Genomic DNA, 22824 nt, shown 5'->3' with positions numbered 1-22824 from the left:
TTTTGACTGCTGCACTCCCGGTGTGCGGTGATTGATTACTCTGTGTGCTATGACGTTGACCTGCCAGCAGTCACAGCTTCATCTCAGGGCATATTACTTACTTGCACCTGTTTTGGAGGAATTGTCCACTCAACCGCACACAGACACACACCTACCTAACTACACACCATACCTGTCATGTTGGACCCTCGATGACCGGCGGTGCAACGCGGGCTGTCGGTCGTACGTCTAAAACCAACACCAAACGTCGAGCCGTCCGTTACCATACACCACTACTCTGATTGGTAGTGGTGTACATACACCACTACTAATCAGAGTCTGCTTGCTTGTTGCAGTGGCCAATGAGATTCTGGCCACGCCCCCTTTATTAAAATTAAGAACATGGATTCAACCCAAAGACAATAATGGTCGGTTTAATGCTCATTTACTTTTTTTGAGCATCTGAAATGTTTTTTTTGTTTGTTTTTTTTGATGGTCAAGTTTCTGTGCGGCTTGGTGAGTTCATGAGCACTGCAGCATTTACTTCATTTAGAGTTTAGATAAAGTCAAAATATAGAATATATTATGATATACCGTTAAATGTTTACTAAAATGTTTAATATGCCAACTTTGATTCTGTGTTTGAGGCGTTCACTACTTTATTTCTGTCTTCAAAGGTTTACAACCTATTGCAAAAGACAACCTGCCAACTAAAAGTTGGAAGCTTCAGTTGAGTTGTCCTCGCGTCCTTTGGAGGGACAGAGGGCTGGACTTGACAATTCCACCTTCTGTGGTATTTTTAGACTTGCACCCGAACTATGCGCCAGTCTCGACTGCTGTAAATGAGACAATAAATCAGTTTTATTGGGTTGCGGGCACTAATTTGCTACCTGGGAGATACTATATATAATATATATAGCCTTCCTGATTGTGAACCCCCTCCTCGAGGCTTCGTCAACCCAGGGCTATTTGTGCCAACAGTTTGTGTAGCAGAGTTGTTTTCCAGGCGAGTCACAGCTTCACTGGCTGGTGTCAGAGTCGCGAGCCCTCTTGAAAATGAAAACAACTTGCTACAGCAATTTATTGATATTAGAAAATGTCATTATTTCTCCTTTTGAATACTTCGGTACAAAGAACGTATTGAATAATTTAAGTGATAATATGTGTACACATACAAATCACAAGTCTAAACGTGGCTGAATTTAAAAAAAAAGAAGAAAAAAAAAGGTATAAGCGGTACAGATCCGGCTCTTCTTGGTGAGCCGAGCCAAACGAACCGACTCACTAAAAGGAACCGGAGTTCTCATCGCCGGAATGAGACAGTACACAACTTAGTTTACAACTTCTTTTTCTTATATATTTGTATAGCAGATTCTTTTTTCTTTTTTTTTTAAATCCTTCTCTCCACTCTTTTACATGTTGAGATCTACCAGGCCAGAATTACACCAGAATGACACACAGCTCATAATAAAAAGGCATTAGTAGAGACACTTCTGGGCGCCGAAATTCATTCCTTAAAAATATCTCAGAGCACAGACACCCTAAGGCATTGGCAGATAAACACACGGACGACAGCAAGCGGGAGGACGAGCGCGAAAACACGAGGCGGGAACACAAACTGCGAATGCGAGCGTCACGTCAGTCCATATTTTCAAGCATCGGATCCGAGGTCCCAGGACACGCCTCCTCTGAGGCGTGACTTGTGCGTCGATGCGTATATAAATAAAGAGTGTGTGTGTGTGTGTGTGTGTGTGTGTGTTGGGGGGGGCGCTGGAGCAAACGTAGTGCCGTCTGCACTTTGACCTTCGTCCAACTCAAAGACAGACTTCTTTTGATTTCCAGTGTTCCATGACGCTGATAAACTACATTTAAAGGGATAGTTCAACATTTTCTTTTTCTTTTTTTTTTTTTTGGCAAATTTTGGCCTCTGAAATCTTCAGTCATATGAGTCGATACCAGGGCTGTGCGATGAGTCGATTTTAAATCGAAATCGGATTTTTTTTAGTCAGGACGATGTTAAAAAGAGGAAACGTTGGGAAGTTGATTTTCCTTTCGCACGCTTTCAGGTTGTGCGCCGCTAGGCTACCGTAGTCCCCCCCCCCCCCCCCCCCCCCCCCCGTTTGATAAATCAAGCGAGAAATTTGTTGCTAAAAAGGGCAAAAAAAAAGCAGGTGTTAGGAAAGAGGGCCGAAAACACCACCGGCAGCTCCATGCAGGTAACGTTAGCGGCTTCATTTTCACGTGGCGTCCCAGATGGCAAGACAGGCGCCAAGCGGAAAAGGATTACGGATGCGGTGGCATTTCACGCAGAAAAAGACATGGTCCCAATATATACTGTAGAAAAGGCTGGCTTCCGACAGTTTCTGTCTTTTGTAGTTTTAGCAACAAAAAAAAAAAAAAAAAATTCGAAATTGAAATCGAAAATCGCATTTTCAGAGAAAAAAAAAAATCTGGATTTTAATTTTGTCCCAAGTCGCCCAGCCCTGGTCGATACATTCCCTTTATTGACCAGCTCTGTTGTTTCCAGTGCCAGACGGTGGGGGTCGGGGGGTTGTGGGGGGGCAGACACACCAGCAGGCCTTCCCACCTCAAAACGCATCAACTACACAATCCAACAACTCCAAACACGCTCTGGTGGACGTACTGGAATTACAGCAATACGGCCAGTTTGTCAAAAAACAAAACAAACACTGAACCATCCCTTTAAAAAAGCATGAGTGTCCCGCAGTGTGCGTGGAGCGGAGCTTGATTAGTAGCTTTTCCTGCGGCCACATCCAGACCAACCAATCCCAGTTGGACCAGTCTGAGACCCCGCCTTCATGGCAAGAGGCCAATAAATACAGTCCCACTCGGCTCCAGTCGCCAGCCAATCGTCTGCCGCCGTCACGCGTCCGAACATCATCTGCTCCTCAGAGCTTGTTGAAGCACCGTCTGGGGATCCGAGGCGGCGAGAAGAGCCGGAGCGTCGACAGTGCCGGCTCGTCCGCGGACATGAACTCGCATTTAAGTACCAGTGGAACCGGCAGGGCCGCCTCTCAGCAGCAGCAGCAGCAGCAGCAGCAGCAGCAGCAGCAGCAGCAGGAGGGACGGCCGCCACCACTGCGTTCCAGCGGAATAGAGACGGCGTCCTCGGAAGCGAGTGTGTTTGTAGTGAATTCTGTTTTCCATTCCGCTGGGGTCCCACTGTTTGGTGTGTGTGTGTGTGTGTGTGTGTGTGTGTGCGTGCGTGTGCGTGCGTGTGCGTGTGTGTTTGCGGTCAGCGCCAGTGTGTGCAACGTCACCGTCACGACCTGTTTCTTTTTCTACAAGAGTATGTACAGAGTCCCAGCAACAGAGACGTTTCATGTCGACCAAACTAAACGCTAAATAAATATCTATTCAAATATGACTCTGTATATTATTCACGGCGTTCATTCATTCATTCTCTTAGAAGTAAAACAAACGCCTGCTTTAATTTAATTTTGTCCTGAAAGTGACTCTGTATGTCAATCTGTTGCATCTGTCTTTTTTTTCCTGACTTGTTTCTCCTTCGCTGCCGCCACCCGGGTCACTCCTCTTCGTCCTCTTCCTCCTCTTCGTCCTCTTCCTCCTCTTCGTCGTCCTCCTCTTCGTCGTCCTCCTCGTCCAGATACTCCACACCCACCATCACCGCCTCGCCGTCTTCCTCGTGAGGACGCGACTTCTGCCTCCCCCCCTCTTCCTCCTCCTCCTCCTCCTCCTCATCTTCAACGTCTCCCAGGAGATCCTCCTCCTCCTCCTCCTCCTCCTCCTCCTCCTCCTCCTCTTCATCGTAGGAGGAGATGGGGGAGTAATGCGGGAGGTCATAGATGTGGGGGCTGCTGGGAGTGTCGGAGCTCCTGGGTGGAGGCAGGGCGGCGGCGGCGGGACGCGGAGCGACGGGGATGGTGATTGGTACCGGGATGGAGAAAGCAGGAAGTGACTCAGAGGGAGCGCTCGTCTCTCGGACGCCCTTGTTGGCGAGGCCGGCGGCTGCGGAGTGGGAGGAACCCGACGGTATGACGGCCATGCCCAGGCTGGATGTCAGGCCTCGGGTTGGACCTGAGGATGAGCCTGAGATCCGACCCGAGGTCCGACCCGAGCTCAGGCCTGAGCTCAGGCCTGGGTTCAGGCCCGGGGACAGACCTGAGGTCCGGCCAGAGGTCAAGCCCGAGGTCGGACCCGGGTTCAGGCCTGGGTTCCGACCCGGGGTCAGGCTCGAAGTCAGGCCTGGGGCCAAGCCTGGGTTCCGACCTGCGGTCAAGCCAGGTGTCAGACCCGAGGTCAAGCCTGGATTCCGACCTGGGTTCAGACCCGGTGTCATGCCCGAGGTCAGACCCGGGGTCATACTCGGGGTCAGGCCTCTGGGGTCGGGCGTGTACTCCCGGATCTCGCCGGGCTCTAGGGGCTCGGGCCCGCAGGGGTCGTGCTCGCTGCAGCACAGCTTGCCGTCCAGCCGGGAGATGAAGAGCAGGCCCTCGCGGTGCTTGCTGCAGTAGGAGCTGGGACACATCTCGCAGAAGGACGCCGCCTCCTTGCCGCATATGTCGCACTGGTGCCACGGACATTCCCATCGACCTTCCGGGGACAGGAGAGGCAGAGAGAAAGACAGGAGGCGTTAGGAACCAATGGCTTAGTTTCATGCTGCGGGCTGCGAGCAGCGCGTTGCCGGCGGCAGACGACCGACCTGCGGGCCGCTTGGTGAGGTTGAGGCAGTCGGCGTGGTAGACCTTGGGACAGCCGGGCTTCTTGCAGGACACCATCTGACCACCGTCCCCGCAGCTGAAGCACTCGTCCTCGCGCTCTTTGGTCACCACCGCCTTGTTCTTCCTCCTGCCGTGGCCCCTCCTCTTCAGCTTGCGGCCTTTGTCGTCGGGAGGCGGGTTGTTCTGATTCGGAGGACACGCGTTCGCGTTAAGCCACGCCCACGGCCGACGGTGAAAGCGCGGTGGTTTCTTACCTTCGGCCTGACGCCCAGGAAGCCGCTGCAGTTTGGAGCGCCGCATTTACACACCGTCTTGCCGTTTCCCAAACACTCCAGGTTGTAGTTGAAGGTGAGCTCCGTTCCTGGAACACACAAAGACTGCCAGTTGGAGACGCACATTCGTACTGTGGCTCCAGGCTGCGCGTGACAGTCAACAGTTTGGGCAACATACTCTAGCCCTGACATCTGTTTCTTTTGGCATCAGCGAGATCTTACTGTTACAAAAGAAGATTTTCAGAACATTTTCTCCTTTTGAGGAAAATGTGAGAAAATGTTACACGTTGAAGAAATCTTTCTGTGCAGGCCTTTATTAAATACTGCTATAGTAAATGACCTTGGATTATTTCAGTTTCTATCATCCACACTAGGGATGGTTAACAATTAATCAATTATCGATTAACTGTCGATTAAGAATTTAATCGATTCAATTAAATTAGTTATTTAATTAAAAATTAGAACTTTTTTTTACATGGGTTGTTAATATCATTATAACAGTGTAGTGGCAGGAAAGATCAATTCACCAGTAGATACCATAATGGTCATAATATACATGGAACAACAGGAAACAACAGTTTTTTTTTGTTTTTTTTAAAGTTGAAATGTGACCCGTTAGAAGTCAACTTAAAGTCAGAGGATAAATGTTTAGGGTGTTTTTTATTGTTCTCTAATGTAAAAATGGATCACATTGGACCTTCATTTTTCATTCACTAATGATTAATGAATTGATCGATTATTTTCATCCCTAGTCCACACATGTGTGCATTAAGCTGGGGTGATATCCAAAATGAAATATCCCGATATTGACCCAGCCAAATATTGCTGTGATTAATGCGTAGCTTAAGCCTATGAATAAATAATCCAAAACAAAAGTGAGAGGATGCTGTAGCAACTGTTCGATTATCAATATTGTGAATATATGAGAAAAAAAAAATCAATGAAAAATATTGCGATATTCGATAATATCGAATATCGGCCCAAGTCTCTAGTTACTTGCAGACTTTGCTTAAATGGGATGAAATAAGGTAGAAGCGTGTCCAAAAAGTGGATGTTTCCTGTTAGTTTGAGACAAGGGAGGCCTACCTGCAGTGACGTCAACCAGAGCGAACAGTCCCACCCGGGTGTCTCCGCTCACCGTCCACTTCTGCGTCTCACAGTTGGGCTGACAGCAGTGGTTCATGAAGCGCGCCTCGTTTCCCTTCGGCCCTGCGTCGATGATTCGGTCCTAACACAGAGACAGACAGTTTCCTTGTCAGACAGCAGGGAGATGAGGCTTTTCCTGACCAGACTCAAAGGCCATCGTGGCCAATGCCTGCTCAACACATTTCACTCCCCACATGCAGGAAGTGGCAATAAAAAAACCTGTGTGTGAGGAGCTCCATCCTGCTTTGGTTCTTAGTGTTTGCATGTCCAAAGAGGAATTACTGCCCCACTTTGATGGATGCATGTTAATAAATAAATAAGAATTAGGTAGGATCATTATCTGGTATAGCTGATCTGGTCAGGTAAAACATACTTGACTTGTCAAGGCCGCAAAATCTGGTTTCCCATAACTGTGATGAGAGCCCATCTCAGTGTCTCATGGACGCAATAATTAAGTACACAAAATAGGGGATGATTAAGCGAAAAACAAAACAAAACAGAAATAACCTCAGTGACCGGGACACTTAAACACACGTCAATGCAGTGAAGCAGCTGCTGCACCTTGTCCAGCGTCAGCATGTAGAAGTTACAGATGTCGTTCTCCTGGGCGTGCCTGATCCTGGACCTGCACTCCTCCTCATCAATCACCTCTCCCACGTACTCGCTGACAAACTGACCCTAACCGGGTGGAGGAGGGTAAGAAAAAGGTTTGGTTGTTCATCTGATCAGATGGAAGAACTGGTGGCAGTGGCTTCTCACTCCTATCCAGACCTAAGCCGTTACCTTCTTGATGTCGTGGACGCAGCGAAGGCCCCAACCCCGGGACAGCGTCCTGAAGATCTCCACCTGGCTGTACTGCCGCTTGGTGAAGGCCTGGTTCAGACACCGATCGCCCGCCGGACACACCTGCGAGGTACAAGCACCGCATTGATTGATTGACTGGGATCAATCGACGCGGCGCCCCTCGTTTCCGCCAGGCTGTGACTTCCTACCTGAGGGTGACACTCGTACAGCAGCATGCGGTTGATGCACTCAGAGTCCATGCCACACGGACTTTCGTCGGTGGCCTTGCAGTTGCAGCGGGGGATCTCCGAGAGGTCGGCGCTGAAGATCTGAACCTTTCCGATCGGGCGATTCACCTGAGTGGGTGGAGAGAGGCGGATGTGAAGAAAGGGACAGGGTTGTACCACTGACCACATTCAGGGCTTTTTATTAAGAAAATAGTCTAAAGATATAGCAGCAACAAAACAGTGACACTCAGGGTTGATCAATTAGTGCAAAAGACCCACGGCTGGACCTAATTAAAGATGATTAGAGGCAAAAGCGTCTCACTGACTTGCACTCTGATGTCAGACTGAACAAAGACCATTTCATCTTCTTCCCTCACTTTTATGTGTTTGTACGGCGGCGGCTTCCTGTCGTTCTTCCTGTCCTCCTGAAGCTGCCGAAGCTCCTTCTCCGCCTGCAGCTCCCGGAATCGCACCGCCGCCTCCTCCAGGGCTGAGGAACGGAGAGTAGGCAGGTGTGTGATTTCGATCACAGAATGAAACAACCCGACTTCCTCCCGGGGATCCTGTGCGACTCGCTACCTTTCTTGTAGGTGGCATCGACACCTTTCCCCATCTTCTCCTTGCTGTTGGCGTCCACGTCCATATAAGGGAAGACCCTGGCCTGGTAGGTCCACAGGTAGTCGTTGGAGCCAAAGAAGTGAACGGGAAACTCCCCGACATCGTGCCTCATCCGCTGGATGTTCTCCGGGATGGTTTTGGGATGGCTGACCTCTGCTGGCCACCACCTTCACAGAGAAAGAGAGGAGGAAAAACACCTCAGAACCTCCAAGAAGTCCCTGGAAACTGGATGTAATAATTTTTGAGTTCTGAATTTCAATTATAAATTAACAAAGTAGACCAAGGAAGCAGATATATGCTTCGTAGCTCTGTTTCAGCAACATTTAAAGACGTTTGCTGTGGTTGCAACAAGATAAATTCAGGAAAAAAAATCCAGAAAGTTGGATGAATCAATGGCCTAAACATTCGCTGCTTTCTTGATGAATTAATCTGTTTATTATAGTACATTACTGGTGATTAACTATGGATATTAATATCGGTTATTTTACACTGTACTTGTATATTGTTGCCAGTTGCTGTCTCTATCCCTCTCTGTCCACCCCCTCCCCCACTTACAACCTCTTTCTATTCCCTTTTTTACTTCCCATCCCTCCCTCAGTCCAGTCATGGCCCGAATATCACTCATCCATAATAAAACCACTCAACAGGTAGTTCCTGAACCAGCCTGTGTGATTCACACTCACAAGGGTCACAAGCTCTACCTTTGAGAATGAAATCTGTCCGCCATCATAAAGACATTCAGACACAATTCATGATGTCATGATGGCCAGACAGGACAAGGGGGGAAAAATGAGGCTAAAAGCTGTGAACTATTTCCTGAATGTTCCGGCTGCTGCTCGAACACGAACACAAACCTGTAGCGTCCGACCTTCACCCAGAGGATGTCCTTGAACCGAGGCTTCTTCCCAGCCTTGCAGTCGTTGCAGTACCAGCTGCCTTTTGGCATCTCCATGTTCAGACACTCCCGGTGGAAGGCAGCGGGACAGGACTCGCAGCAGAGCAGGCTGCCCCCTGGAGCACAGGAGAGGGAAGAGCATGGGAGCGATGGCGGCCTGCAGGCTCCCCTCGCGTCCCATCATCCGCCTCACATCCGCAACCCCATGCCTTTCTGAGCTGAAGCGGCAGCACTCACGTACCTTCGGTGCAGACGAAGCACCAGCTGACGTTGACGTGCTCGTGGTTCTTGACGCCGCGGCGGGGCGTGAAGTGGTTGGGACAGATGATGCTGTTGTTGGAGAGGATGACGCAGCCCGCCGCCATGCAGAAGTCTGTGGCATGGTACGCCACGGGGCAGCGCACGCACCGCACCAGACGTCCTGCAGGCAACAACACGACGCCGCGTCAGAGGGCGAACGCACGCGGGCGAGGAAACGAGGGCCGGCGCGCTTCACCTTTGGACACGTTGGAGCCGTGGGGGTTGGCGATGAAGCAGGTGAGGCAGACGTGGATGGAGCAGCGGAAACCTCGGCTGACCGGCGCCGTGGGGCCAAAGTTGGCGATGCACTCCCCGTGGTAGAACTTGCCGCACACGGGGATCATGCAGCGCCGCACGTCCTCGCTGCGCTTCTTGCACACGAAGCAGGTGTGGACGCCTGAGAGAGGGAGGAAATCTGGGAGTTGGTTTTGGGGCAAAACTGGCTAAAAGCAGCACAGACAATACTGTCTGACAAGACAACTGCAGTTCAGGAGGTAGAGCCGGTTGGCCAATGACCGAAAGGTTGGCGGTTCAAATCCCGCTCCACTCCAGTCTGCCGTTGTGTCTTTGGCCAAGACACTTAACCAACATGAGTGGATGTTGGGTTCCGTCAGTCTGGCCCAGGGCAGCTGTGGCTACATACAGTATGTAGAGCACCACCACCCGTGTGAATGTGGTGTGAGTGAATAATGGGTTCAATGTAAAGCGCTTTAGGTGCCTTCAAAAAAGTGCTAAATAACTCCAATCCATTATTATTATTATTATTATTATTATTATTATTATTATTATTATTGTTGAAGATGATTTAAGGTTGGAAACAGGGATGCAAATTATCGATTAATTCATTAATCGTTAGCTGATTGACCTTATCGATCGATTAACGACTAATTGATAAGCGGCGATTTTTCTTGAGAACTTGAGATTTAAAGAACCTAAATGAAAAATGTGAAAGGAAGACATTATTTAACCGTTAAATAATGTTGAGGGTGCAATGTGACCCATTTTTACATCAGAGAACAGTAAAAACACCCTCAACATTTATCCACTGACTTTAAGTTGTTTAAAAGTAACTTGTTCTTGGAATATTATGACCATCAAAGCATCTACAGGTGAATTGCACATTCCTGCCACTACACTGTTATAATGATATTAACCACACGAGTGAAAAATGTTCAATTAATTGCGACTAATTCAATTGAATCGATTAAATTCTTAATCAGCAAATAATAGATAATTGATTAACTGTTAACCATCCCGAGTTGAAAATGAATTCAATCCAAAATTTGAATGACGACGACTTTAACGACAGTATCGGATGAAACTGGTTTATTATTTGCTCTGATAGTCAAACACTTGTAATTACTCTCATGGCTTTGGCAGACGTACCTGATTTGCACTCAGGGCAGATAAACTTCCCTTTGGGGGCCTCGGCCAGAGATATACAGGCCAGGTGGAAGGCCCCGCAGCACTGGCCCTCGCAGAGCAGCAGCTCCCCCGTCTTCTCACACACCTGGACAACAACAACAGCAGCAGCATCAGCGACTTTATTTTTTCAACACGAAAATAACTGAATGCTCATTTGACGAAGCAGCAATAAAGACGGAGGGAGAGAGTTTAGCTACCTGACAAATGTTCTCCTTCATGGAGGCGGGGCCTCCTCTGTCCCCTATGATCCTCCTGGAGGGTAAGAGTGAGTCGTCACACAGCAGCAGGTCATCCTTGATGGAGGCGATGCTGTGGTCCAGGCTGGGTGGATCGCACTGAACAGAAACATAAGACTTAACTCGTATTTATCATTTCCTTATGTCTTTTTTATGTCATTTTTCAGTGCTGAATTTGTGACTGCTTTACCACTGACTAGTGACTTGATGCAATGAGACACAGTTAAATAAACATGTTTGACAGCCTGCTGTGTCGCAGATGCTGCCGACACTGCCACGTGATGTAGCAGTGTTTGTGTATGGGAGAACTGGGCGGAACTGTTCACCACATGTGGCTTCGCGAATATAATTGATTATAAAAAAACAGTGTGAAGAGCCGACAGGAAGTAACGACAGCTGACCTCTGCTCTGACCTCCTCCTCTTTACTGTCCTCCTCCTGAGGAGCATCGACCTCGGCCGCCGCGCTGCTCTCCACCACGGCCGCCTCGGGCTGAGACGGTGCAGGAGGTGGCGCTACTGGAGGTGGGGGCGCAGGAGGGCTGGGAGGGGGTGGGGTCGGAACCAAGGGCGGGGGCGGAGAAGGGAAAAGCTCTGCTGGGGAGCTGGCGGTGGTGGGGCTGCTCGCCGGGAGCTGCTTACTGGTGCATTTTAAAGAAGGCGGTGTAGAGACTGGGAGCAGCGAGTGAAACAAGATGATTCAGAATCTTTTAGAAAAACATATAGTTCATACTAATATATATATGCTCAAAGGTTTGAGGTCAATGACTCATTTCTATATTGGACTCCATTATAACCAGTTTCATGAAATAATCCGCTGGAATGCTCTAAGAACAATACTAGTGCACTGAAATCACTAAGGATGTGTAGAACTGAAATGGGATGGCTTTGAAAGTTGTTGCCTTGAGTTAAATGTGATTTGAGAGAAGTGTGACATATGCAGCTGTCATTACAGCAGTTGAACGCTTTAAAACCGCTAAGAATTTTAAAAGATGGCTAAAACGAAGGTTTGGATTATATAGACACTAGCTGTGTGTGCTAAACAATAAACAAGTGAACAAAGCATCATGGCTTATATTTTAGGTTCCTACTTTTATTGTGTTCACAGAGCATCATCATTTCATGAAACTGGTTAAAATGAAGTTTAATGCTGAAATGACTCAGTGACCCCAAACTTTTGAACAGTTGTGTGTGTGTGTATGTGTGAGAGAGGCTGGATGTAGATGTATGACAATGTTTTGGAGACAAAGAGGTAAATATGTGAGAATGTAGCATGGAAATGATTTGTGTTTTTTTTATTGGAGGATGTGACTGGTAAAAGAGAATATATTCACAGTTATTTTTTGAGATGTGAGATTATGTATTTATATTTCAATATTAAGACTTCCTACCTGACTGGGGACATGGGCTTGAACTGCTTTTTGGTGATTTGACCTGCGACAGAAACCGTGATTTTTAACAACTTGTGCTTTCTTCCCAACAAGGCAGGCAACACCACAGCATCTTGACTCTATCTTGACTAAGATTTATTATATTTATTTATTAATATATACAACTGGTTTTTAAGTTTAGGTGATATCCAATAATATCGATATTGTCCCACCCAAATATCGCGATAAACAACACCATCGTGAAGCACAGGGGTTGGCGCGAGGTCAGGGATTACTGGTGATTCATGTGTAGTTTTAGCCTGAATGCATGATGAATCAATGATGGCTAGCCTGTTTAGGGCAAAGACAAAAACATATGGCTTCGCTTAATTTATTTGCCTCGCCATTTTCTCCAGGTTTAAAGCTAAATTGATGAGCTAATTATTTATACGTGAACGTCTAGCCTGTCAACCCTGTATGGATATCCAAATATTTCCACCTTCAGGCAGTTCCCTGTGCATTTTCCTTTCAAAATAAAGGTCCGGGAATGCCGTAACAACTGCTTGATGATCAATATTGTGAAGACATATTACATATGACGGCAAATATCGCGATATTCGATTAATCAGGTATCGGCCAAAGCGTAGTTTCAAGTGAATATGATGACCAACAAATGAAAGCATGCATCAATAACATACCTTCTTCTTGGGCACAGTGGTAGCCTCTGCCTCTAAAGAGTACTCCAGGATCTTCTGAGTGGGTTTCCTTTTCCGTTTCCTGCCCAGCACAGGGGCACTTGCTGCAAGTCAAACACAATGTAAATACAAGAGGCAGTGCTGCAGCTCATTGAGCTTGCGGAGATCTGAGCTTTCACATGACAAAGGGACAGACGGGAAGACGCTGCTTTACCAGGGACTTTGACGATGCTTCCCAATGCAGCAGGGTCAACATCAGGGGGCGGAGTTAGTGTCTCAATGGACGAGACGGCTGCTTCTTGGGCATTTGTGTTTTCTGTGGACAGCAGTTGCAGCTCTGGGGGTGCTGTGGCGACCTCCTCTGGAGGCGGAGTCTGGATCTCAGGCAGGAGGCTCACAGATGGCTCCTCTAGTGCAACCTTGTCCAACGGCGACAGGGGTTCAGCCTCAGGAATGATGGGTAGAGTTTCCTGAGGGAACAAACCTTGTGATTAAAATGGATCTGTGAGCAGTGACCAGTTTCATGCACACTGTTTTTTTTTTTTTTTTTTTACCTTTCCAATTGACTGGACAGGCTTTTTGGTTTTCTTTCTCACAGAGAAAATCTGGTCATATTCTTCCGTCCACTCTATCAGCCTCTTGCTCGGCTTTCGTATCCGTTTATGTGCTGGAAAACACAGACAGCATGTCAATTCATTCAGTGGTACCACGTGATGTACCTGCAGTCCATTCATGTCATTTAAGAGCTTTAGCTTAGCGGCTAGCAGCCTATGTTAGCCCTGTTTATCATCAGAAGTAAGCAACACTTCCAACAGTCCAAGTCTCTGTTTTCTCCACTTCAGTACAACCTAAAGAGACTCCTCATTTCTCACCTGCCGAAGTCTTGTTACCGCCTTCCACATTTTGCATTGCCCTCCTCCTCTCCTTTGTGCAGGTTCCAGTTGGTCCATTGGCCAGGTCCACCCATGGTGCAGCATGGGACAGCCTCTCCTCATTTCTGTCCTCCATCATCCTGCTCCACCTCTCTTCCTGCTCCTCACTCCCTCCACTATTACAACCACTACTACTATCACCTACGTCCTGGCTTTGCCAGTTGCTGGTCTGGATGCCAGGGGGCTGGATTCCAGACGCTGATGAGGGGTCCTCAGCGGGCAGGGAGAACAGCCCGGGGTACCCAGGCCCAGATCGGGCTGGACGAGAAGGCACTTTGTGGTTGGCTTTTTTTCTGGCTCCGGCGGAGCTGCTCCTTCGGCCAGGGGGCCTCTTGAATGCCTGAAAAGTTCTGTCTACGTTCGGTGCTATGTTGCAAAGATTTTCTGAAGCCGAAGTGTGATCGATGTGTGCGACTTCATGATCGTCTGCTGCAGCTGTTGCCTCCCCAGGTACAGTCAAGGGTTCCTCCTTGACGTGTGATCCCGGGGGCCCAATTTCCAGTTCTAACGGGGTCCCTTCTCGATCTCTGGTATCATGCAAGTCCTTCAGCATCATGAGAAAAGTGCTGAACTTGTAGTTTGGTTCTGCTTTAAAAGAGAGGTGCTTGCCGTTGCCCTCATTGGTCAAGGATTGAAAGGATACTTCCCTGACGTTCTTAAACGCATTAATGAAAGAAAAGGGTGAGGGAGGCGACGAAGACGTCCGTGGCTCTGAGCCGCAATGGTCTGTCTTTTCTTTGACCTTTGATGTAAGAGGGATGAAGTCCATGGGCGGGGTTGAGGAAACTGAGAGGTCCTCATCCTCGCTCTTCACCTCAAAGTCCGAGGAATCTGACAGGGAGGAGGTACTGCGGCAGCTGGAGAGAGTTTCCTGATGGTTGTTGGTGGTACGAGCAGCTGTGATAGATTTCACTGCTTTCGTGGAGGTTTTCTGTTTGGCCTCAGGTTTCCCAGTGGACACACCTGAAAAGGTTACAGGATTCTTTTGCTTGTTGTCCTTCTGGGCTTTCCCAAGCTTCTTTTGCCTGGCCTCCTGCATAGCCTTCAAGGCTCTGGTCATCAGCCGGCTGCTTGCTGGAAGGTGGGCCGGCTGCTGAGGCAGGGTGTGTTTCTTCACTTTCTCTTGCCCGGGCTTGGGTTTGTGGGCAACTTTCTGGGGTTTATCAGAAGTGGAGCCTTTGGGCATCTGAAGGTCCCGACAATCGGAGCTCCTGGGCAGCTGAGCAGCTGCAGTGTCGGGAGGTTTCTGCTCTGAGGTGCAAGAGGAAAGTGTTCCGATGTTGGAGGTGGACACCTTCTTACGTTCTCGCTGATTGGACATGCTGCAGGACGAATCAACAGTTTTGTTGGCAGAGCTTCTCTTTGAGCTGCAGTTGAGCGGCTCGACAGATACTCTGTCCACAATGGGTGTGAGGATGACTTCCTCCTGTGGAAGGATGACTTCCTCCTGCAGAGGGAGGACGACATCCTCCTGCGGAGGGAGGACGGCATCCTCCTGCGGAGGCAGGACGACATCCTCCTGCGGAGGCAGGACGACATCCTCCTGCCGTGGTTCCGACGACAGTTGGAGAAGTCCTGTTTCTCCACTCGCCTTTAACTTCTTAACAGACACCTTTTTGGATTTTGACCCATTGACACGATCCACAGAATCGGCCGAGCTGTTTTCCGTGCACTTGGGGGTCACCTTAGCGGCACTATTATCTGCAGCTTTTTCATTCAGTGTACTTTCTGTTAGATCGCTGCTGCTGCTGGTTACACCAGAGTTTGCGATCTTACCTTTTAGGTCCTTGCGTATCAATTTGACATAAGGCAGCCGACACTGAGAGACCAGGCTCTTTGTCATTTCTAGTGCAGTAGTGTTAAGATTGAGATTTGCCTCGGCAGTCTTGCTACTTTCTCTTCCTTTTGCTCTGGACTTTTTATTAATCGTCATGTTGGACTCTTCATCATGATGGACACGCTCTGCAATCTCTGCAAAACCGGTTTGGTCTTTAAACCTGGGCTCCGGGGTTTTTTTAGAGTCGGGTTGACTTGACTGGTCTGTCGCCGTGGTTCCAGTCTCCGTGTCAGCTGTGTCACTCAGCCTACTCTTTAAATAGTCCCACTTGTCAGAGGTTACCCCCGTGTCTACACACACCGACAAGTCCTGCTTATCCAAAGGTGCAGTTGACGGCTCTGCTGGGCTTCCGCTTGCAACAAATATTTTACTCATAGGAGGCGCACTTTTACATTTCGATTGTCCAGAGTGTTCCAATGGAAGAAGCAATGTGCCATCCTGATGTTTATCCTGCAGCTCCATCTGCTCTGCAGCTGCAGCACCGGAGGATGAGGCTCCAGAGCCTGTCATCTTCTTGGCACATGCAGAGGAGTTCTTTTTCTTACAGGGCACCTTGCTGAAGAGGGTTCGATCAGGCATAGGGCTGATTGTTTTTGGCCGCCTCTCTTTCCCCGATTTGCTGAACCAAAGGCCGCTCTGGACCTCCGGCTGCTTCTTCACCTCTTTGATGACGCTGATGGACGGCTGTGCCAACACCAGTTTCCGCTGACGTTCGAGTGCTTTCGGACACAAGATCTTGGGGACAGAGTCAAGGTCCGAGTATGGGCACTCTCCATTGCCCCTGTCCAAATGGTCGGGGCTGTGGCACGTGCCAGTTTTAGAGTGTTTACCGTCCTTCTCCTTTGACAGTCTGCTTGGTTTCTTCTTGCTGGAGGATTTTTTTAAAGTGCTTGGCTTTGCCAGAGTTGTAAGTGTAAGTTGTACTGGGGATGAACTAGATCCGTTGGTCAAGGAGGGCGCTGGTTCTGGAGTCATGGGTGCAACAGGTGGAGGAGGTGGAGCGGGCGACGGTTGGCTCTCAGTCACAATGTCGGGGGCGAGGCTGTCGGCGAAGGCTTCCTCAATGCACGCAGGGCTGGAGGAGGCCATCTTGGGCCGCTTCGGGAGAGCAGATTCAGCCACTTCAACGCTGGATTTCCAGGCATTCTGGAGGCGCTTTGGGATCTACAAAAAACCAGATGACACGCAGGAAATGCAACTAATATCATAGCTAAAGGGCAATCACCAATTTGTTAAACACTAATTACAGTTTGTTTGGCTGTCTGTTCCCGTTGCTTCCCCCTCCGACGCATCGGAGGGAGCTGTTCAAACTCATAGCCTCCATAGAAAGTCTGCGTTGCTCTGTCCTCCACCCAAGTCTGCTCCACTGGCTCTCCAAAGGTCCTCACGAAATAGAGCCTACAGGGCCGATCGCTGGGCTCTGTGGGGGCGACAAACATTGGCCACAATCTCATAAATACAGGAGAGACTCGTAACAGGAAGAACAAGACGCCGTCAGCGGAACCCAGGAGGCTTTAGAATAAGGCTGCAGAAGGATGGCATGCCCACGGCCAGGCCCACCTTTCACTTTGTGGTAGATTCCCTGCACCGGGTCAACGATCACCTCGCAGGGCCACCAAGGTCTTCTGTTGAACTTTGCCCAAATAACTTCACCCTCTAAAAACTTCAGAGGCGGTAGAGACCTTTTCTGGAGGCTGCTCTGCTGGCGACAAATAAAAACTGTAATGAGATGTTAAGAATGAAAATAAAATACATGTAGTCAGTTGCGTTCACTTGGGTGAACCGTGACTGTTGGAGCAGGGACACAAAAGAGAAAATGACAACAGAAACCCGCTTAGTATGAAAAATATGAAGCTTCTGTTCAGGGACTCGTTTCAAGAATGAGTTACATATCGCAAAAGTAAGTCATGTCTTGATTGTTTGTTACTTTTCTTTTGTTTACCACCACACAGTCTGGACTGTGGTTTCTGGTGTCAGATTCCACCAAAACTGCCTTCTGGTGACTCCGGAACAGTACAGAAATGCTTCCTTCAGACAAATAAAGAACATAATGTGGGCAGAGATTATGTTGCCCTCACAAAACCCACGTATTTTGTCCTGTAAACCTCTGTAAAATCTGTAACGGTTAACCCAACCCAATGGGTTTGCCACGGCATCACTGTTAGCAGGCCACACAAAAAGATTTCATCCAAGTAGATTTGATCACTTTTGTTATTCAGTTTTTTTTAAACAACAAAAACAGGACATGCTTTTGGATCCCATTTCCCATGAATTTTAGGAGAATGTATATTCTCTCCCAATGCACCTGTTACTAACAACATGTTAAAGGGAATGTAAGTCATGCTGGTTTTTCTTTTGCTAATATAAAGATAAATAAAGCAATTTTGAACAGGAAGTTTACAGCAGTGAGTTAAAACTAAAACCCTGTTTGTGGGGTATAAATTTTTGGATGTTCAAAGATTGGAAATAGATTATTTTAAGTTCATCAGACCGCTTTTTGATAAATCATGTGTTAGAATTTCTAAACCTTATCATCTTGTCTCTTCTATTTCTCTGGTGCATGACACTGAACACAAAGGCCGGTTTGTTTGTTGCTGAAGACAATGTCCTGAAAGTGTCTTGCAATCATTCAGATGAAGTTGTTTGGAGGTAAAACTTGCCATTGAGTGGACTGAGTAAGCGTCCCCAAACAGGAAGAGCTCGGTGTCGCTGTCCCACTCGTCATCCGAGCCGTCCCAGTATCTCCTGCGTTGCCCTGACGACTGGGACCGTGTGACAACCTTGGCCGAGGATTGGGCGGTGTTAGAGTCCGAGTTGATGGCCGCGGCGGTGGCAGCCCCCTCGGGCCTCTCTTCCTTGACCTGCGATGACCCCTCTGTGGACCTGGTGCCCTGCTCCTCGTCGTTGTCGTCGTCCTCAAACAACGACGACTCGAAATGGAGGAAGCCATTAGCAAAGGGGCTGTTGCTGTCGAGAGAGAAGGCCGGGCTGGGCGGGCCTGAGAAACACCCATCAGTCTTTTTCTCTGGATTGCCACCCGCCGGTGCTTCTTTGTCCCTCGACTGGGCTGGAAGTTGTTTCTGTCCGGCAGATTTATCCAAACTCTCCTCCCTGCCTGTGGCCTGGCTGCTAGGATAGCTGCCGCCGCCGCTGCCGGCCGTGCAATCTGTCCAGGAGTCCGTCTCCTGTCCCCTGTCTTTCTTGTTCATCCCCCAGTCCCAAACCCGAACTGGCTCCCTCATCGGCAGAACCAGGTCCGGTTGGCTCACCATGCTGGTGAGATGCTGCAGCCTCCTCAGGGGACTGTAGGAGGAGGTGGAGGAGGACTGCTCCCTGTGGGCGAACCCGTAGACGGGGGCATGTTTGAGGGAGGAGGTGGAGGCAGACATGGTCAAGCCGGTTCTGAGGTCATGGTGTCTGGAATGGGTGGGGAGGTCATGGCCCGGGGTCAAAGGGCAGCTGGGCTGGTGAGGGCCTGGGAGAGGCCCGCTCATGCTGGCATGGTTAACCCCTAAAAACATAAAATAAAAAAATAAAAAATTAGCATCAAAGTTTATAAAGCTGCAAAACTAAACACATCATAATATATGTTGAACATTTCCCCCACAACATCTGATTGTGATCCTGCTAATCGCAGTTTCAGTCTAACGTGTTTCTAGAGGTTCTGTTTTATTCTGTGAACTCTGAGATCATCGATGCAGCTCGTCTAAGGCCATCTTAGGTCGCCGGTGAAAGCAAATATTTAAGCTCCGGCCGGAGGGGTGGTGGTGGTGGGGGTTGTGGGTAAATGCGAGTAATCTGCCGTTTTCTGACGTCCAACGTAAACAGAGTCGGCGGCGACGAGCGAGTCGACCTGACGCGCCGTGTTTTGATGGTCGAGGAAACGCCGCAATCCTGCTTCTAGAGCATCGAATATAAATTATCGCGATGGGATGAAAATGACATCCAACACGATAAGGTCAGCGGCTTCTAAATTGACACGCACGTCCGGAGGCAGCGACACACGACGGAGGCGATGTCGTTATAAAAAAGAAAAAAAAAGAAAAAAAAGAAAGAAGAGCCCGTCCTGGGGGGAAAAAAAACACAGACAACACACCGGCGCCGTGACCGCCAACCAGAAATAAAAATGGACCCGCTCCGTGCGCGTGCGTGTATGCAAACGCCCGTGCGCCTCGTAGGTGTGTGCAACTGCATGTGTCAAGGCTCGCAATGGTCCTAGATTTGCGCGATTGCGGGGTGAAATAACCCGCAAACGCTTCATAACGTGGTAACGGCGGTGCAGGAGGGAGACGATGAAGAGGGGGGGGGGGGGAAAGCCAAGTTCAAACACCCAACAGACACACACGGGAGAGACACACACATACATACACACTCTTCCACAAGCTTCTACCACAGATGCGGGGCTGTGTGAGAAAGAAAAATCACGTAGAAACCGCACGAGGACGCGGGCTCCGCGGCGGGAATCTTACCATTCCGGTGTCCCTCGGTGTCGCCGCGACGCTCGCTGCGCGCATTTCGACGTGTAAACGTGCAAATTTGCCGTTTTTTGAGAGCGGATGAGCAGAGTCCCGGCGGCGGCACTACTAGGCCCCGGATCCTGTGAAATGTACTCACCCACTACCCCCCACCGCCTCCCTCCCTCCCCTTCCTCACCCCTCCTCCTCCCTCTCCCTAACATGCGCCATCAGTCCGGTCCAGCGGCCCTCTCTCGCTCGCTCGCTCGCTCGGGAAGGGAGATCCAGGCGCGACACTCCTCCCGCCTCCTCCTCCTCCTCCCCCCTCCTCCTCACCACCACCGGCTCATAATTACAACTTTAAAACAATTTGCCGCCGTTTCCTGCGTGGACGCCTTCAAAGTCAGCCTCCCTCTCACTCCCCAGCGAAAGGCGTCACTAACTGGAGGGGGGGGGGGGGGCTGCGTGGACGTCTCGTCACCAATAAGCTATCAAAAAAAAAAAAAGAAAAAAAAAGAAAGAAAAAAAATAGTAATAATATAATAATAATAACAATAAGCTGGCAGAAAATTCGAGAAAATAAAAAACTTACCATACGTCAGTGTAAATTACAGGACACCGGCCCACCTCCGTGTCTTAATGACACACATAAATAATTAAGGCTGTCACAAGATGACAGACAACCAACTAGTGCCAACTAGTGGCATCCTCGCCCAGCCAGCCAGCCACCCTCCACCCCACCCCCGCCAAGCGCACATCCGAGACAAGTCATACATGTCCACCATGTTGGCGGGGCGGTCACGTGGTTTGGCAGCGTTATTGTACCATAGGGTCTCTAAAGAAAGAAATGCATAGAACGCACACCATCAAGTGCCTCCTGCCTTCCTGTGCCGAGTGACTGCCGTGGTGGTCTGCGGCCGCACAACCCGGTTCCTTCAAAATGGAGTCGTCCAGTCTGAGAGAGGGAAGGAGGAACAGGGGAGAGAGACTGAGAGCGAGCGGGAGGAGAGCAGAGCAGAGGAGGGGGAAGAAGAAGAAGAAGAAGAAGAAGAAGAAGAAAAAAAATCGCAGGCCACAAAGTGTTAACACGGGCTCGATGTCAAGTCGAGGCAGCCAGCCGCGGAGGAAGTCAGCCTCACGGCGGAACCTCTCTGCTGGTGCTGCTGCTGGTGGTGCTGGGGTCCCCGGGCGGGCGGTCACAAGACGACAGCAGCAATAATGGTTGTCAAAAGCAAATTGAAAAAAATAAAAAAGTCAGTGGTGTCTTCAGAGCCGCACGACATGGTGCTGCTGCTGCTGCTGGGAGTGGTGGAGGTGGAGGTGGGGGGGCAGTGGCACACGAAGCCTCGCTTGTGTGTGTGTGTGTGTGTGTGTGTATCTCGCGCGCGTTTGAATGCCCTAAAAAAGCCCAGTCAGTGCCGCCAGTCGACGGTGTGACGGCACACCGCTCTCTCCCACCTCATTTCGTTCATTTGTGTATGTTTTCAGAGCCGGGGGCTGCTAATGGCTGAACTGGCTGGGTGGTGGTGGTGTAGTAGGGAAACAGCTGCAGCTCCCGGTGCGGGACACGGACGGAGGCTCGGTGGGCTTGATTTGGTGCTGTAAGTGTGTTCATTTCAGTTCGAAGGAGTGTGTGTGTGTGCGTGTGCGTGTGCGTAAGTAAGAACACAAGTGGGCGGGGGATTGTGGGTAGAAGGGTTCATTTCAGGTGTTGCAATACCACCAAAACGCACAGAGACACACGCAACTCAGGCGACGTGGAAAGAAGCGTCGCAGAGACGATCGACTGAGCCGGGGCGAGATCCAGTGACAGCCGTCCCCCCCCCCCCCCCCCAGCCAGGAAACATACCGGGCCGTTTTCATAACGAAGCGGCTTTAAAATCACCCCGGTTGTGTGTGTTTCAGCGGGACGAATTTCCTGTAGAGGAAACTCGCTGCTTGTTTGAAAAAAAAAAAAAGAAAAAGGAAAAAAAAAAAAAAAAAATCACCCACACAGACAGTCCCGAACTTTAGACCACGTTTCCGTTTCTATTCTCAGTCGGTTACGCCGGAAACGACTGGACTGGGCACTTGAGTAGTTTTATTTTTTTGGACATCGGGAGGAAGGAATGTTGAGGCGAGCGAGTGGCCGTGAGGGGGGACAGGCGCTCAGGGCAGGACCGAACGGGGCCTGCTGCGGAGCTGCTGCTGCTGCCTGCGCACCGTACGGCCCCACTGCGCATGCTCAAGTGAGCCGCTTTCGTTCGCTCGTGTTTCCTTTCCGCGAGTCGGACTTTCCACTGAGTCAAAAGCGGCGAAGCAGCGACTCATTATAACGCACCTACGTTTTCTGGAGGAAGTGGCTAATCGCACAAAATATGGAGAAATAAAAACTTTTCCAACAGATGCTTCGAGAAACGGATCGCGCAAACTGTAACACACACACACACACACACACACACACACAGAACAATCCGCCTCATGCTTCTCAAAAATGTACTAAAACACAGTTTTAGAGACATGACCTTTGTGATATCACAGAGGGCACAGTTACCTCTCTCATGCTTGGCAGTGGCGGGCTGTGCATTTCACGCCTAAGCCACGTGGCGTCATATTTAGTCCACCCTATATTGACACACCTCATAATATTGTCAATATCACACATCGACTCGAGAATGCATACAGAAAAACACATACTGTACACATTTCATCACCTTCATAAAGGTGACCTAGTTGAGTAAAACATAGTTTTCGGAGCAATGAATAATTAATAAATAAGAATAGGTAACTGATATTGGAACAGCTTACAAATAAAATTCGATTTTAAGAGATTACTCAACAAAGTTTAATAAATCCACCAAAATGACACTCGGAGAGCTTCAACTCTTGTCCAAACTTGTCCAATAAACTGCTCATTGTCACTGATGTGTATGAGAGACCAACGAGACGATCACGAAACAAACTATTGAACTAAT

General features: G+C 49.2%; 2 protein-coding genes across 5 annotated transcripts in view; one reads left to right on the top strand and one right to left on the bottom strand.

Moving 5' to 3' along the window:
• LOC142885716 (uncharacterized) overlaps positions 1–22824 on the top strand; it is a 229733-nt gene that overhangs the window by 23027 nt on the left and 183882 nt on the right. The gene's annotated exons all lie outside the window — the stretch shown is intronic.
• nsd1b (nuclear receptor binding SET domain protein 1b) lies at positions 3414–21311 on the bottom strand. Of its 4 annotated transcripts, none has more exons than XM_076022443.1 (24): positions 20733–21311; positions 18077–18927; positions 16977–17115; positions 16664–16836; positions 13520–16580; positions 13202–13314; positions 12862–13117; positions 12651–12751; positions 11974–12016; positions 10986–11254; positions 10546–10683; positions 10310–10433; positions 9120–9320; positions 8865–9044; positions 8583–8739; positions 7690–7895; positions 7488–7600; positions 7093–7239; positions 6884–7006; positions 6662–6778; positions 6041–6182; positions 4937–5043; positions 4664–4865; positions 3414–4554 (listed from the first exon to the last, which is right to left on the bottom strand). In XM_076022443.1, exons 2-24 carry the CDS (start codon positions 18908–18910, stop codon positions 3527–3529), a joined length of 7974 nt encoding a protein of 2657 aa, XP_075878558.1. In that variant the 5' UTR covers positions 18911–18927; positions 20733–21311; the 3' UTR covers positions 3414–3526. The 4 variants fall into 4 exon arrangements, with proteins under 4 accessions (XP_075878558.1, XP_075878560.1, XP_075878557.1 ...); XM_076022445.1 differs by lacking the exon at positions 20733–21311 and adding an exon at positions 20463–20680; XM_076022442.1 differs by lacking the exon at positions 20733–21311 and adding an exon at positions 19886–20045.

The sequence above is a fragment of the Nelusetta ayraudi genome, unplaced genomic scaffold (genome assembly GCF_046127955.1).
Source record: "Nelusetta ayraudi isolate G7.1 ecotype Tasmania unplaced genomic scaffold, CSIRO-AGI_Nayr_v1 ptg000011l, whole genome shotgun sequence".
NCBI lineage: Eukaryota > Metazoa > Chordata > Actinopteri > Tetraodontiformes > Monacanthidae > Nelusetta > Nelusetta ayraudi.
The sequence above is the reverse complement of the archived record's forward strand: the minus strand, read 5'-3'. Positions and strand labels throughout refer to the sequence as shown.

Bases quoted from the DNA above. Each gene is read 5' to 3' on its own strand.
- nsd1b (XM_076022443.1), bottom strand. From the start codon at position 18,910: ATGAGCGGGCCTCTCCCAGGCCCTCACCAGCCCAGCTGCCCTTTGACC. The intron at 11,255-11,973 runs GTAGGAAGTCTT...CGCTGCTCCCAG, and splicing joins AAGCCCATGTCCCCAGTCAG to TCTCTACACCGCCTTCTTTA. The intron at 9,321-10,309 runs GTACGTCTGCCA...TCCCTCTCTCAG, and splicing joins CTGCCCTGAGTGCAAATCAG to GCGTCCACACCTGCTTCGTG.